Below are 14,953 nucleotides of genomic sequence, written 5' to 3' on the forward strand. Positions count from 1 at the left end.
TCAAATATGTGGGAAGTCCAAAGGAGTGATTCGTTAGCCTCAACACGTGTGCAGGCGCAAATAAATATTGTTATACACACACAGAGGATGGCCAGCGGCCTGCGGCTTTGGCACACACACACCCGCACACACGCACACACACACACGGTGTGGTTAGAGTGTTTCAGCCCCAAGTGAACCACACTGGCCTCTGGTGAGCCACAGAATCCATGAGGTGTAGAGTGACGAGCTCTCTCTTTCTTTCTACACACACATACCGATAGTGTCTCGTTCTTTCTCTCCCTCATAAACTCCAATCTACAGGCCTACAAGTGTTTCTTCAATTGTGATTCACACACACACACACACACACACACACACACACACACACACACACACACACACACACACACACACACTTTCTTAATAGAAGATTCAAGTGTATCCAATACATTTCCTGTGGTACCCAGTTTCTTTTATAATGGTAATGCAAATGCATGAACACTTGACATAGTGCCTTTCCTACCAGACATCGGACATTACGACTTTGTAAATGTTTTTGTTGTTTCGTCACTATTACGATGTGGTCATTTGGCACACATGTCTACAAGACAAAACATCTGGCAAGTTTAGAGAATATTTTGTCTATGTTGCACTTTTCTATTATGTTTATCAGTAATAATATGACTGTGATCACCCAGTTAACAGCTGATCTTGAACCCACACACACACACACACACACACACACACACACACACACACACACACACACACAACTCACAGGTTACACACAAAACACATTCATAAACATAAGTAACTCATAGGTTATCTTTCATTTACTTACAGTATATAGTGGGCATGCACACACACGTGCACAGACAGACACACACACACACACACACACACACACACACACACACACACACACACACACAGGTCGTGCCCTTCTCGTGTTTCCTTTGACACATGGTAATAGATTCCGCTGTAGCTCTACGCCTCGGCTAAGTGGCCTCACCTTTCACTGAAAACAAATCACTCCCTCTCTCTCATACACACTCACACACACAAACACACACACTCTTCCTCTCCATTTTCTCTTTTCCCCCCTTCTTTCTTCTTCATCCTCGTCCCTGACCTTCCTCCTCACTCTCCCCAGGGTGCTCTCCTCTTCCTCTCCGTCACTCCATCCTTAACTCTCTTTTTCTCACTTTTCTCCACTGTCTCTTTTGAACTCGCTCTCAGCTCTGTTAGATTATAGGAGGCATCAAATTAAGACGGTTGTGATTTGGTCTATATTCGATGTTGAAATTTCAATCATAATGAAAAGAAACACACGAAAAGCACAATCTGACATTCATACAGACATGTCACATCCAAAATCAACATACAAATTAAAATGTAGTAAAAAATGCCATGAAAAACGTTATATTATATTATACATTAAATATGCAAAACCTTTACCCCCATATGTTATTCATCTCTTTTTTCCAGCTTATCAATGCAATCAATCTTCTTGCTTAAAAAAGTCCAAAGTCGATAATTTGTTTTCCTCCTAAGATAAGATAATAGTTTGGCCCCAAAGGGATGTTCATCTCTTTATTTATATTTGATCATATCTCTACATTTGAGCTTGTAATTTTTTTTATTTTGCTGTCATTATAATCTTAACTTCATAATTAATTGATATTCTGAATATTTGTATTGTTTTCTTTTGAGAAACAATTGTTTTCCTATTCGTAATTTTTATTTTTTTAATTTGTAATCTTTTGTTATTAGCCATTTTTAGGATCATAATTTATTATCTTACAGTCATTGCTTTATAGATTGTAGTTTAAAGGATTGGATTTATTATTCTTCAGTTTGTGAAAAAAACACTTTCTTTATTAGGGTTTATTATAGACAGGAGTGATTTAAAACAATGTCTTAATTATATCATGCTCCACATATTAATAACAAGTCTGAATCTAAGCAAGACATACATGCTGTGTCTTATTCAAAACCACATGATGTCATACTTGAGGGCTTGCTTAATATTTTATATTTGATCGATGTTTACAATATTGACTGTAAGCAATATAAATTCAATGCTTGAAAATAAGAATAAGGAGAGGGCTGTGCTGTATTTCACCAGGAGGAATTACAGATGGCACTAAATATGAAGGAACACTGCCCTCTGCTGCTGCTGCTCTCAGATATATATCATGTACAGCTCCGGGAAACATTAAGAAGCCATTGTTATATGGCATAAGACCTCACACTAAACTGAGCAGCTTGTATTGTTGCTCCAGGAGAGACATAAAGTCAGCCAACAGCATGAAAGCAGACAACGTCCGGGAAAGCTGTGACAGTAAATCCACCAAAATTCCCAGAAAACAGCAGATTTTCAGAAAGGTAAATAAAAAGACAAAGCATTGTGGGTAAAAAAACAGAGCAACACACAGACTGGGGAGAAGATGGATGAGTTTTAAGTAGAGAAAGTGCTTCTTTATTTTCCTCAAAGTCCTTCACTTCACCGTCACATGTCCATGACACACACACACACACACACACACACACACACACACACACACACACACACACACACACACATTAGCGTCAGGGCACACAGACACAGAGTAGTAATGAGTGGATGTTCTTGAGTTGAATTCTTTTCGCCCAGCAACTGACACACAAACGCGCACACACACACCTTATATCGTTTCTTCTCTGCTGTGTTCACCATGTTGGCCTCTGTACCTACATCCCAAATTCATTAATCTTCTTTCATCCTCCATAACGTGTGTTGGGGCTTTTTTGGGTCTTTGTGGTGGTTATTGGCAAGGTGGCGTCTCACCGTCACTCTGTCAACTTCCTGTCTGAGGGATTAGTCGCCACAAAAAAGGGAGAAAACCCTCGGTTAGCCTTTTGTCATTTGGACACGACTTCTCAGCCTTTCTTTGCCCTTTGATGTGCATCCCACGCTTCTTTTACAATCGGTGTGTGTGTGTGTGTGTGTTTGTGTGTCTTCCACCCTTTCTTCCAAGTTCAAACTGACCCCAGGATTGTGTGTGTGAGAGTGTGTGCGTACATGAGTTTGCCATGTCGTTTTCTGTGTTTGAATGTTGTATTTGCGAGTTGTGTGTGTGCGAGTGTAGTCAGTGTGGCTCCAGGCCCTCATGCGTCAGAGGGCCATTCTCTCTCTGTGGCCCCTGAGCAAACATATTAAGAACTACCTTATCACTGCTTATACAGCCAGGGCCACACACACAACACACACACGTTAAATACAAGCCTAAACACACACACAACACATTCACAAAAAGATAGGTTTGACTCCTAACACACAAAGCCCGCCGCCAAACTACCCAAATGTCACCGATCCATCAATGAGGAAGAGGCGGGGCGTTTGGTGGCTTTCAGGCCAGTGATTGGTTGACGCTTAGCCATCCGTCATTAAGGAGCGAACCCCAGGTTTATAAAGGCCAGATTGGTTGGTGCATTACGAAAAGGAACTGATCCGACCAACTGTTGACAAGCCTTCTTCAAGAGGTGCATCCGTGGATTGAACAGACAGATTTTGAAACAGAAAGATTTTTTATTGTAACGTTTTTGGAGAAGACTTGGAATTAAATTAGACGAATACCATCTCCTGGTTGAAAAACGGAAGAAGCTAAGAACAACCGAAAAGGTTTTTGAGTATATCCGAATTCAAGGCATTTCGAAGTATCTCAAAGCATCAGAACAGAACAAGCTGATTGATTTTCAAAACCTAAGACCAATCATCTCAGTGGACGTCTACATCCTCGGCAACATCAACAAAAAGTCGGAAGAGTAAATGAGGAACAAGTCAGTTTGAGAACCTTCTTGGAACAAAATCCTGAGTTAAAAGAAAGTCAATTGACTGATAGTGACTATAGTTGCTTGCTACATAGGCATTCCTTCAGTGCTCAGTAACCATGCTTAACAGCTCAGCACTTGTGTCTGTGATGAAGGTGGTCATGATGATGCTGGTGTGTGTGGGGACAGGAGTGGAGGCGGCACCCACTGACAGAGGTAAGGAAGCTGTCGAAGCTGATGGAACAGCTTAAAGGGTTAGGGTTAGGGATTTTGGTAGTTTGAACAGATTTGGTTTAAACTGAACAGATGATGGTCAAAACATAACATAATTGACTGGAAAATACTTATTTAGGTTCAAATCAATAACTTAAAAAGAGAAATCAACAGGACTGGTGTGCTTTGATTGGTTCAGTGCAACCTGCTGACGTGCATGTGCACGTTTATATAGGAATCATCTGATAGCAAGGGGCGGCCCATGCCATCAAATGATTGGAAATACAAAAATGTATTGATTTCTAATCCCTCTTTTTGATAATATGATGCAATGCCTTACTCGTGTGACACAAATATGTGATGCTTTTAGGTTGAAACATCTTTATTTGGCGGTATATAAAAAGAAATATGGATATCCAATTGATGGCGATTAAATAATCTGCATATCATGTAATTAACTTTAAAAAAATAAAATCCATTGACAGCACTAGTCCAAACACTAAGACACTGAGCTGCATTGTTGCGAAACCTCCTACGTCATTACACAATTCATACAACTCTTATGTCACAGCTGAAGATCCCGTAGCAACTCTGCTAGCAACCAGCAAAGCAATGGTATCCCACCAAAATAGGCTATGTGTGTGTGTGTTTGTGTTAAGGACTGTTTGAGGGTCATGTGTATGCAGGATCTGTGGTAGTATGCTACAAAAAGGCAGACTTAGAATTAAAGCAAATCAGAGACCTGAACTCAGTCAACCTTTTCATACAAACCCTACTTGGATCTTGGAAAACATTTAAAATATATGATTTTCTCCCCAGGCTTTGCAAAACCTCTTCCCAGTCTCACTCATGCGTCAGCTGTACCAGAGAAGACAAATCCTAGCCAGTTCCTGAAACACTGGCTTCTGAGTACCAAAGCAGCAGGAGTGGATGGGACAACGAGAACTGACAAAACCACGACAAGGACCATCACTGCGGGCGTCAGGGAGGGGAGGGTGAGGAGCAGCCCGGAGACAGCAGGGCCAGATAAACGGGTCCAGATGCTGAAGATGATCTCAGCCTTGGAGGAGCTGCACCGGGCGTTTAACAGCACACGGAGCTCCAGGATCACCATCATGCCAAGAGGTAATGATACCTCAAACAATTGATCTTAGAGCACTCTTTGCTAACCCCACATGTGGAAAAACAAATCTCCATCCCTACATCTACAGTATATGTAAATGATATAGTATCCAGTCTTAATTAGCAGTTATAATAATCATATTTCCCCATCTCAAAGTGGCTGTCATCTTTATGCAGATGACACATTCGTCTATATTACTGGCTGTGCAGCAACCCATTAAAAATCAGGAACTGTCCTCCAATGCTTTCTGTATTTCTTCATGGCCTCAGGGATACTTATTGTCCTCATCATCATCTCTTTCTGTATAAAGCCATCGTTGGAGTTATGCCACCTTATATCACGTCATTAATGAACTGGACCTCTGGACCTTGTTGTACTGGCTCTAGTGATTGGCTAACACTTAAAGCCCTCTTGAGTTAGCGCTGAGCTCAGGAAACCTGCTTTTAGCTTCTGTGCCCTTTACACATGGAATGTCCTACAGTATAATACTCAATACACAAGTATCCATTGGTCAGAATAATCCTTTACACTTGGATCCCTGCATGCAGCTATATCATTTAATAATTTCATTGATTGGATTTGTTTTGTTTTTATAAATGCATACTTGTCTTTTGGACTATCTAGTGTCTCTTCACATACACCAGTGATTTAGCCACTGTTCTGCACTTCATCTGGGTCATTTTCACTAAGGCAGTTTTTGTTTGTCCTTTCAGCAAATGGCAAAAATTCAGGAAGGAAAAATAGAGTGGTAAGTACCTGTGAAATATTTGCTCTCAATTACATTTCAAAAGGAATAAGGCAGTTTGTGATTCTTGGTTTTAATAATCATTGCTCTCCTTTCTCTCTGCTGTTGAAGCACCCTGCTGCTGACGGAGGGGTGAAGCCCACCACAGTGGCCCCATCAGCAGTCAGCAGCACTGCGTCCAGAGCCAGTGCAGATGTCCTCATCCCCAGTCTGACTGGTCGAAATTTCAAGAAGTCCCTCCCAACGCAGACCAAGAAGACCAACAAAAGAGGTGACGGACGCTTTCCGTTCTGCTGTCTGCATTATGGGCAGACTGCATATGAATTACACGGTGGCAACACAGAGAAATCAAGTGCCGACTGTCTGATGAGAAAGATGAAAAAGACTCGAGAATGCATTATCCGAAGCGAGCAGCTCTCGGAATAGGACATCTGAAACTATTATGACCCACCAGTATTAGCCTTTAACTTTGTAGATCTTGGAGAATGATAATCTTCTTCTTCTTTGTCTCCAACAGTGTGTTTCTGGAAGTACTGCTCCCAGAACTGATGGTCTCCATCCATCCATCCATCCATCCATCCATCAACCCCTGCATTTACAATCATACGGCAGTTACAAAAACCTGAAGACCTTGCCTCCACTCTCCCATGATGGTTTGATGATGTACATTTCCATGCAGAAGGCTGATTGTAGTCTTCATCATGACATGTGAACCCACTAGCTTAAGGAAGATCTGAAGGTATCAGTGAACGCCAAATGTTGAAAGCAAGAAGTCTTTATGCTAAGCTAGGTGGCAGCAGGCCTAAACCTATTCTTTCAGACCCTGCAGAAGTGGCCCAGTGAAAACAGGTTGTTTTATTGATAACAAAAAAAGTGTAAGATGTTAAATGTAAAGCTTCATCCGCCCTGCATCCCTTCACCGGTCTCCTGCCTCTCCTCTCGCTCTTCTCGGACCTGAGCGCTACGCTACCGTTGCCGTGACACCGGGAAGCCCCACAGCGGCGCCATCCTTGCATCGGACCTTTTCATTCACTCATGAATTAACAAGACTGACCAATGAAAGACGACGATGTGTGCCTGAAGCCGGGCGCATGAACACCCCGTTAACCCTTCCGTTCCCTTATAAGACAGACACACGCTGTGGTTGTATGTGTGCACCGTATTTTAAATAAAGTTTGTTACTAGCATGGCAAAACCCCACTGTGACAATAAAGATTGATATTTTATTTTTATACCACTACACTCTCTTTAGTTGTTCATTATACTCACACTCTGGGGTCACCTGCTGCATCATGGTAGTGACAATGGCTGACAGCTACATAAAGACAAGTCCATAAGCAGCCGTAATAAATCACACACTGAGTCTAGGACTGTTTATTATCTTTTTTAACTATTGCACCCAAAGAACAAAGAGATTTCCAAGCGGCAAGATTACATTTTAGAATTATTTTTGTTCAAATGGTTGTGCGTTTTTACACAACTTGCTCGACATTATTGTGTGTTTCACGCTGTAATAACACTATTTGTGTTGTGACTTAACTTGACGATGCCTCGATATGAACAGGACATTCCTCCTCTGGATGTAACTAAGCTCATTGAGCGTTGTGTGTTTGCTGTGTGCAAACTGCGGTCATTACATTCAGAGGGTTTCCACAGAGGTCAATGTTACTGTCGCCCCGGTGATCAGTGTGTGTGTGTCTGCACATGCTCCACTGTCGAAATGTGTGTATGTGTTTAATATACACTACAATTATTTAGAACTTTAAATGGCCATATTTGTTGATTGTCACTTTATGTATTATAATTTGAACTGCATATGCCCTGATATCATTTCTTTAGATGCAAAACATGAAGAATTCAATCCACACAGTGATAAAATCAGTTTATTAAAGTTTGTCCCCAGACAGAATATAAGGCCAGAACACAGCAGGCTGATAATATGGTTGGTTTGATATACGTGTATTAAAGTGTTGGTAACACTATAGGGAACATCTTGAAGGTTCCCTCAGCCTCACTGGCTCCTAGAATCCAATACATTCACAATTTGATGCTAATGAAATTCCAGATATATTATCACATCAATTGTTGACATGATTTGAAATTAAAAGACACGTTGTTAACCAAACCCAGATTGTTAGATAACATACAATGAACTTAACATTTACGAAGTGGTTGCTAATGCAGTAATACTGAAGTAATGTTTGTTCATTCTGCTATTTATTTAGTCACCATCTGAAAAATCAAATAATAATAATAATTGTCAAATAATAAGCATTAAGAAGAGCATGACTGTGCAACCCAACCTGTGGGAGCCCACATAGAAACACACACACACACACGCACACACACACACACACACACACACACACACACTCCGTAGAAACAACATACACATATAGGTACAAGGTATCCAAGCTGATGGAGAGCATTACACGTTAAAAAGACTGACTATGTTTTGTATAGGTCTTCCTAGTCTATTTCCTGGAGGTCTTCATTTAGTCTACTTGTACTACAGATAGGCATGATACATCTCTCCTCTCTGTTTCATCTCATTTGATTTTCTTAGCAACATCCAGATAGGCAAAGTGGATCTCCCTCTCAGCGGGGCAGGTGCTGGTGAACTCCTCCCTCTGGTAGGCGCAGTTGAAGTACCTCCACACGCCCGTCATCTCCGCTGGAATCTCAAAGCTTCTGTATTTCTTGGCTACGACCTGCAAAGAGGTGTGAGTTGACACGTGTTGGTCATCGAAGCATCGAAATATTAGAGTAGAGTGGTGCAGATGTGCTGAAGCTAATTTCCAGGTTCTAGGAATATGACCATAGAGGTGGATGAACCTTAAGGATGTGTAGTTTAGGCAGCAGGTTGCAGTCGGCCAGGGTGAGTTCAGGGCCGTCTAGAAAGCTCCTGGAGGACTCGGGCACATCTCCTGAGGCGTCAGCGTCGATCTCCTCAGGCAGAGGAGTCCTCAGGAAGTCATCAAGACGCCGGAGGGACTTCAGCAAGGCTTTCTCTAAGACTGCAGGTAGAGATACAAACAGAGAGAACAGCAGACAAATAGATCATAGGATATTATTGCTATGATATGATATGACAGTATCTGGCTTGTGTTTTAGTCCACCAAGGAATTCTCAGTTAGCTCTGTTCTTGGTTTCTGGCCACTTTTGAGAAACATACACAGATTCTGTCTCCCCTTCTTACCATCGTTGGTGTCTTTCCTCGTGTTTTTAATGTATGCTGAGAATTTGGCGAACACATCGATTCCCGCTGTGTTGGCTTCAGAATGTTTGGTAGCAAGTCGAGGGTAGCTGATGTAAAAGACAAGATAAGAAGTCAGCTGAATACCCCTGCACACTTTTGATTGTTGTGTAGATGTGTTTGTGTGTACCGGGGTGGGGTCAGTTTCTCCTCCAGGAACTCCTCGATCTTGTTGACATCGACCTTGACCTCGCCGTTGAAGGTGACAAAGGGAGGGTTGGTTCCTGGAGCGAGGTCCTGAAGGTCCGCCGGCTTCCTACAACAGACATAAAATGGATACCAGAGAGACATAAGTGCGTGGTGTGCACAAGAGGTCCAACAACAAGACTTAAAACTAACATTCAGGCCACTTACTCCCAATAAAGAATTGTGTTTTATAATGTATTACCGTTTGAGGTCAACAGTGGTGACGTTGAAGATGACCCCTTTAAGCCACAGGATCATAAAGAGTCTCTGAGAGAATGGACAGTTACCAACGCTCTCCCCATCACTTCCAGCCTACACAAAGACACAAATATTATACATTTAACATCATGGCTACAGGTCTTCACAAAGGAACACATAGTAGGCCTACACAAACAAAGATCTAGCAGGAGAAGAGCCATATATCTGCTTCAGGAAATCACAGATACCAAACGAGACCCAGCCATGTAAAGATACTGTATGGATAATCAACATTGACTGTTCAGAAGCATGCAGACTTCACTTACCTTTACAAACAGCTCAATGGTAGGGAAACCCAATTGTTTAACTGCAATGTCACACCAGGACATGGCGAACAATTGAAGGATTGTATGAAAGCTCACACTGCTCTAAAATACATATTTTTACCAAGACAAGCAGGACAAATGTAGTAAAATCCGTGTTGAGCTTTCCTGTTATCTTCCAACACAACCATGTTGTCTGTGCGTCTGCCTGGCCGCCCCTCAACTGCTTCTTTTTCAGATTTCTCTGGTACGTCAGTGTCTCCTCAACACACAATCCCCCTTTGTTTGAACACTGTCTCAAGTCAATGTGTTTTACTCCCATTGCGTGGGTAAAATGTCATTCACAAAGTCACAATACAGGACCAAAGCCATCTAGGGACAGGAAGTTAGTCATTGGTTGAGGAGTTAAGGGTTTTTGTCTCTTAATAGAGACATGTGACCTGATAGTGCTTGCATGTTCCCTGCATGACTCCATATTGGGTTACCTTTCCATCTACAGGTGTTCACCAATTAGTGGAAGAAGTCACCAAGACATTGGTGTGAAGTTAGGAGGCACAGAATTCCTTTATTCCTTAGAGGAGTGGGAGGTGGTGGAATCTTTGCTCCATCACAAACACAAACAATGTATCCAGTGTGTTGCAGCAGAGATGGAAAGATATGTTTCACACCCATTGTGATTGAAGCATGATTTCCAAGCTAAACTGCAGCCTGTATAGGGACCTGCATATATTGTACTCCTTCCAGGGAGATATGGAGTAGTGAGCATGGGCCTAGGAACCAGCAGGGTGTAGTAAAGCTCCTTCACCCCCTCACTAATAACTCCAAATGGAGAGGGGACAGAAAGTAGGTCCATGAAAAGTCCAATAGAGCTTATTGACATGTGAACAGGGAGCGGGTAAGAAGGAGTGTAAGTGGACGAGACAGCTCGGATCAGCAGATCAGCGCACCTCAGCGAGTGGAACAGACTCTGCCCTGATATCCAAAACAAACTAACCCTTTATTAGTCACCCCATGTCCTCCTACCTAAATAAACATATTAGACATGCATTTTTTAGTTTAAGCTGAGAATGTGTTGTTTCCACTGTGCTCAGAGCCTCAGCAGCAAACAGCAGGCTAATCAGCTTACAGTGAGAATGCTGAGATTAACCCAGCATGCTACCTGCACTATTATTCAGTCACCTAAAACGTATACAACACCATATAGATATAAACTGTACTTAATGACACGTTGAAATAATAGTAAGTCTTGTGTATTGTAATCATTTGAACAATCTTGTGAAGACTTCTGGTTGGCCGATTGGGTGAATATGAGTGTTTTTGAGTCCGGCGAACCTTTCCACTCCATCTCCCCAAGTGTGCGCTGCCAGCAGAGTGTCTGACAAAGGTAGCCGTTGTTTGACTGTGAGCTCCCACAGAGAACAAGCTTTTGTGTGTATGTGTGTGTGTGTGTGTATGTGTGTGTATGTGTGTGTGAAGTGGCTCTCAGATATTAGTGCATTTTTCCTTCCATTAAACCTCTCTGCTGGTCGTCTGAAGGCTGCCCGCTTTTGTTTTCTTCTCAGTTAGGAATGTCTGACCTCTCACGGTGTGCATGTGTGTGAGGAAAAGTACAGTATCAGTGATGGTTACACATTTAACAAGGATATTCACTTCTTAAATTATATTATGTGGTGTCCCTATTATTTTGTCCATGACCTTTACCATTGTAGCACGTAGCAATGTAGGCTACCATGCCTGATGTCTTAATGAGATAAGGTAAGCAGATCAAGTTGGGTTTCTCTCTCATACGCATGCACACACACACACACACACACACAATAATGTTAAAAGCACAACAGCATCCAAAGGCAACCATATCACAGCGACAGGTCATTTTCATGGTGCCAGAACCGTCAAAACCATCTTAGAAGGTGTCGTCTGGATTGACATGATGTGTACAGTATGTGTTGGAACATTACCTTAACATAGAGGGAGATCTCGTAGTCCTGGTCCTGGGGTGTTTTGTTGTTCTTGTGCCCAGCGGGAAAGGAGCTCTCCGGCCTCCTATGGGAGATCAGTTTCACTTCCTCCCTCGTGTCCTCGATCATCTCCTCACGCTGGGGGATGTACGAATGTCCATCCTCCAACAGCACCACTCGCTTTTTCTTCACCTGCTCATTCCCCTTCTTGGGCAACGATTCATTTTTGATCACTGACTTCAGCTCCTTTATCCAGTCATCCTTCCTTGGAGGACTTTTCAGATCTGCTGATGTCTCCTTCCTCGACCATTCTTTTTTTCCACTCTCAGATTCCCAGACATCCTTTCTCACAGGCCTCAGTTCTTTCCTCCACAGTTCGTTTTCTGGGGCACTCTTTTCCTCTGGTTGAACTGTTTTGATCCAGTCGTTATCTCTTCTCCTGAGTGATGCAACCTTTGCCATGCCACATTCTTCATTCTTCAGCTCAGGTGACAAGATCCCATTTTCCATTGCTGGCTTCAGTTCTTTAACTCTTCCATTTATGTCCAACTCTACCTCTCTGTTGTCCTCTTGTGGTTTATCATCCTTCTCTACCTCTTTACATTCATCTTGTGTCTTTTCCTTTCCTTCTACCTCTCTGCTGTCATCTAGTTTCTGTACATCTTCTATTTCATTGTTCTGTTTCTCATCATTCTCCTTACTACGTTCAAGATTCTCTCCTTGCCGTTCTTGACACTCTTCATCCTTGGTCTCTGCTATGGTGTCTTCAGAAGGGTCTTGAATCGTGGCGTGCACTTCTTCTTCTTCACCTTCTCTCCTTGGACTGTCCTCTATCTCTTCAATATCATCATCCAAAACAGTCACAGGTTCTTGTTCCATATCTATCTCTTCCTCCATTGCTTCCACTTCTGCTCCTGCTCCCTTTTCGTCTTCTACGAGGGCCTGCCCTCTTGGCTGTTCTCTCAATTCTTCTTCCAAATCTCCCCCTCTTTCTTGCTGCCAAGGATGTTCCTGCATATCACCTCTGATTCTGGACTCAGTATCTTCTGATTTAACCTCATCTATTGGCTGATCAGGTTCAACTTCACCCTCTTCCTCCAGCTCAAAGGCCTCTTCCACCAGATCCATGTCTTCGTGTTCTTGCATGTCTAAAGGAACCTCCTCAACACACTGAAGAACTGGTTCCTGCATTTCAACTTCAACAACCTTCTCTTCTTGCACGTGTACATTAACTTCTCCTCTGGGCTCTTCCTCCCCCATTGTATCTGTAATAGCGTTATCAGCTGTCTTCCCATCCTCTTCCGCACTCTGTCCTCCCCCATCCATCACAGTTAGAGAATTAACCCCAACCTGTCGCACTTGCTTTTCCTCTTCCTCCCTCTCGTTGATCCCTACCACAGTTCTTTCCTCAACCCCTCCTTCTGTCTGTTCTTCAGAGAGGTCAAATGCAAAGTCCGATGTGTCCTCCTTCTGGTCTACTTCACCCCGTATGTCTAGAACATCATCAGAAGTAGACGTTGCATCTTTCTCAATCTCATTGGTTTGTTCATCATCAAACTTTTCCTCTAAATAATCCTCCTGTTTCCATGTGACAGTTTTATGTACGGTCTGAACTTCCTGTTTCCTAGATTCTGGGTTGTCCTTTTCATCAGTGTTTTGAATGTCATCTTCTTCCTCGCTAGCGAACTGGTTGGTCTGATTGACTTCATGTATGGCCTCTGTATCGAAGTGTACGCCATAGTTGCCATCAGTTGAGGTTTGGTATAGATCATCTTGATGGTTGACTGCTATCCCCATAGCAACAGGGATTACTACTGTTGCATCCTCAAGGCTTTTTGTAACCTCACCATCAGTGGGCAGAATAACAACTTCTGTTTCGTCTGTGTCACCAGTACACAGCTGTGCATCCTCTTCTGACTCCTGAACATACTCTGCATCATCGGTGGTGGATACTTCCTGGTGTTCTTCTAATCCGTCATCTGTGTTATCCTCCCTAACCTTTGTTTCTGAACTTGCTATCACTGCTTCTTGTTCATTTTCTTCTTCTTCTGTTTCTTTATTGTTGTCTATAATCTGCTCTTGGCCTGTTTCATCCTCTATCACTTCTGAAAAGTGACATGGATTTTCATTCCCTGCCTCTGTTTCTTCTGACCCATGCTCTTCCTCGCCTTCAGCCTCTTTCTCACTTGTCAGCTCATGTATCATTATGTGTTCTACATCCTCTCCTTTCACGCCTCCTTCCCAATGCTCCTCCTGTCTTTCACCTCCTGCCTCCACATCCTCCCCGACTTCCTCGGCTAGTTCCACATCCTCATCTTCCCCTTCTCCCTCCTCATCCTCTCTTCCTCTCTGCGTATCCAGGTCTGAACAAATCCCTAGTGGACCATGGACACCATTTGAGAAGTCTGGGTTAGGGAGGGAGCCTGGCTGAGCCATCAGAAAAGTTAAAGAAATGATAGGACACTTACTTCGAACGAACTGGAGCCTTAGTGTCCACGGTTGTTGTAAGGATCTACAAAATGTCAAGGTTTTGATTAGGGCCCAAAAACAGAAACAATCACCAACTGATTTTGGAGGTGCGAAGACTCAGATTGCAGAATGGTTCCAGTTTTCAGATTAGGTCCAAGAGTGCATACCAGAATATCTCAAAACGCCATTTGAAATGGTTCCAAAAATAGTGAAAATAAACCCAGAATTCAAGGAAATATTTAAAAACAACCAACAGTGTTTGTGATGTCCAAAGACAGTAGAAAAAAAGAAATTGTAAAATAGAACCTTCCTGAAATGGATCCCAATTTGCAATTTGTAGGATTATTTCCGGATGAGTCCAGGTTTGAGTAGTCCGGATATGATCGGAAACCCGCATGCAATCGTAAAAGACCGATAGACTTACTGGGAAGTTCCAAACTTCATGGCAAAGGAAAGAAAATCCAGATTTAGATATTTTAATCCCACAGATATTAAATCTATCCAGGCGTCGAGGTTCGTGGTACAATCCTTTCACCCTTACCTTGTGGCTTTGGTACTCTGCAGTACTCTGCAGTCTTTAGCACAGTTAGACATCAATTAATGCAATCTACCGCTCTCTTTCTCACCCCTCTCTCTCTTCCTCCCTTTCTCTTTCTTTCTCACTCCCTCCCTCTCACCAGAGGATTA

General features: G+C 42.6%; 1 protein-coding gene across 3 annotated transcripts; it reads right to left on the minus strand.

Moving 5' to 3' along the window:
• Window positions 1-7,743: 7,743 nt before the first annotated feature.
• LOC117498925 (chloride intracellular channel protein 5-like) lies at window positions 7,744-14,493 on the minus strand. Of its 3 annotated transcripts, XM_034151119.1 has the most exons (7): window positions 12,431-14,493; window positions 11,798-12,352; window positions 9,521-9,630; window positions 9,263-9,388; window positions 9,076-9,182; window positions 8,712-8,893; window positions 7,744-8,587 (listed from the first exon to the last, which is right to left on the minus strand). In XM_034151119.1, the coding sequence occupies exons 1-7, from the start codon at window positions 14,231-14,233 to the stop codon at window positions 8,426-8,428; spliced, it is 3,045 nt and encodes a 1,014-aa protein (XP_034007010.1). In that variant the 5' UTR covers window positions 14,234-14,493; the 3' UTR covers window positions 7,744-8,425. The 3 variants fall into 3 exon arrangements, with proteins under 3 accessions (XP_034007010.1, XP_034007009.1, XP_034007011.1); XM_034151118.1 differs by having other exon boundaries at window positions 11,798-14,493; XM_034151120.1 differs by lacking the exons at window positions 11,798-12,352; window positions 12,431-14,493 and adding an exon at window positions 9,843-10,036.
• Window positions 14,494-14,953: the final 460 nt, after the last annotated feature.

This window comes from Trematomus bernacchii, unplaced genomic scaffold (assembly GCF_902827165.1).
Source record: "Trematomus bernacchii unplaced genomic scaffold, fTreBer1.1, whole genome shotgun sequence".
NCBI classification, from domain to species: Eukaryota; Metazoa; Chordata; class Actinopteri; order Perciformes; family Nototheniidae; genus Trematomus; species Trematomus bernacchii.

Bases quoted from the DNA above. Each gene is read 5' to 3' on its own strand.
- LOC117498925 (XM_034151118.1), bottom strand. From the start codon at position 14,233: ATGGCTCAGCCAGGCTCCCTCCCTAACCCAGACTTCTCAAATGGTGTC. The intron at 9,389-9,520 runs GTAATACATTAT...TGTCTGTTGTAG, and splicing joins ACCACTGTTGACCTCAAACG to GAAGCCGGCGGACCTTCAGG. The intron at 8,588-8,711 runs GTTCATCCACCT...ACCTCTTTGCAG, and splicing joins CTAAACTACACATCCTTAAG to GTCGTAGCCAAGAAATACAG.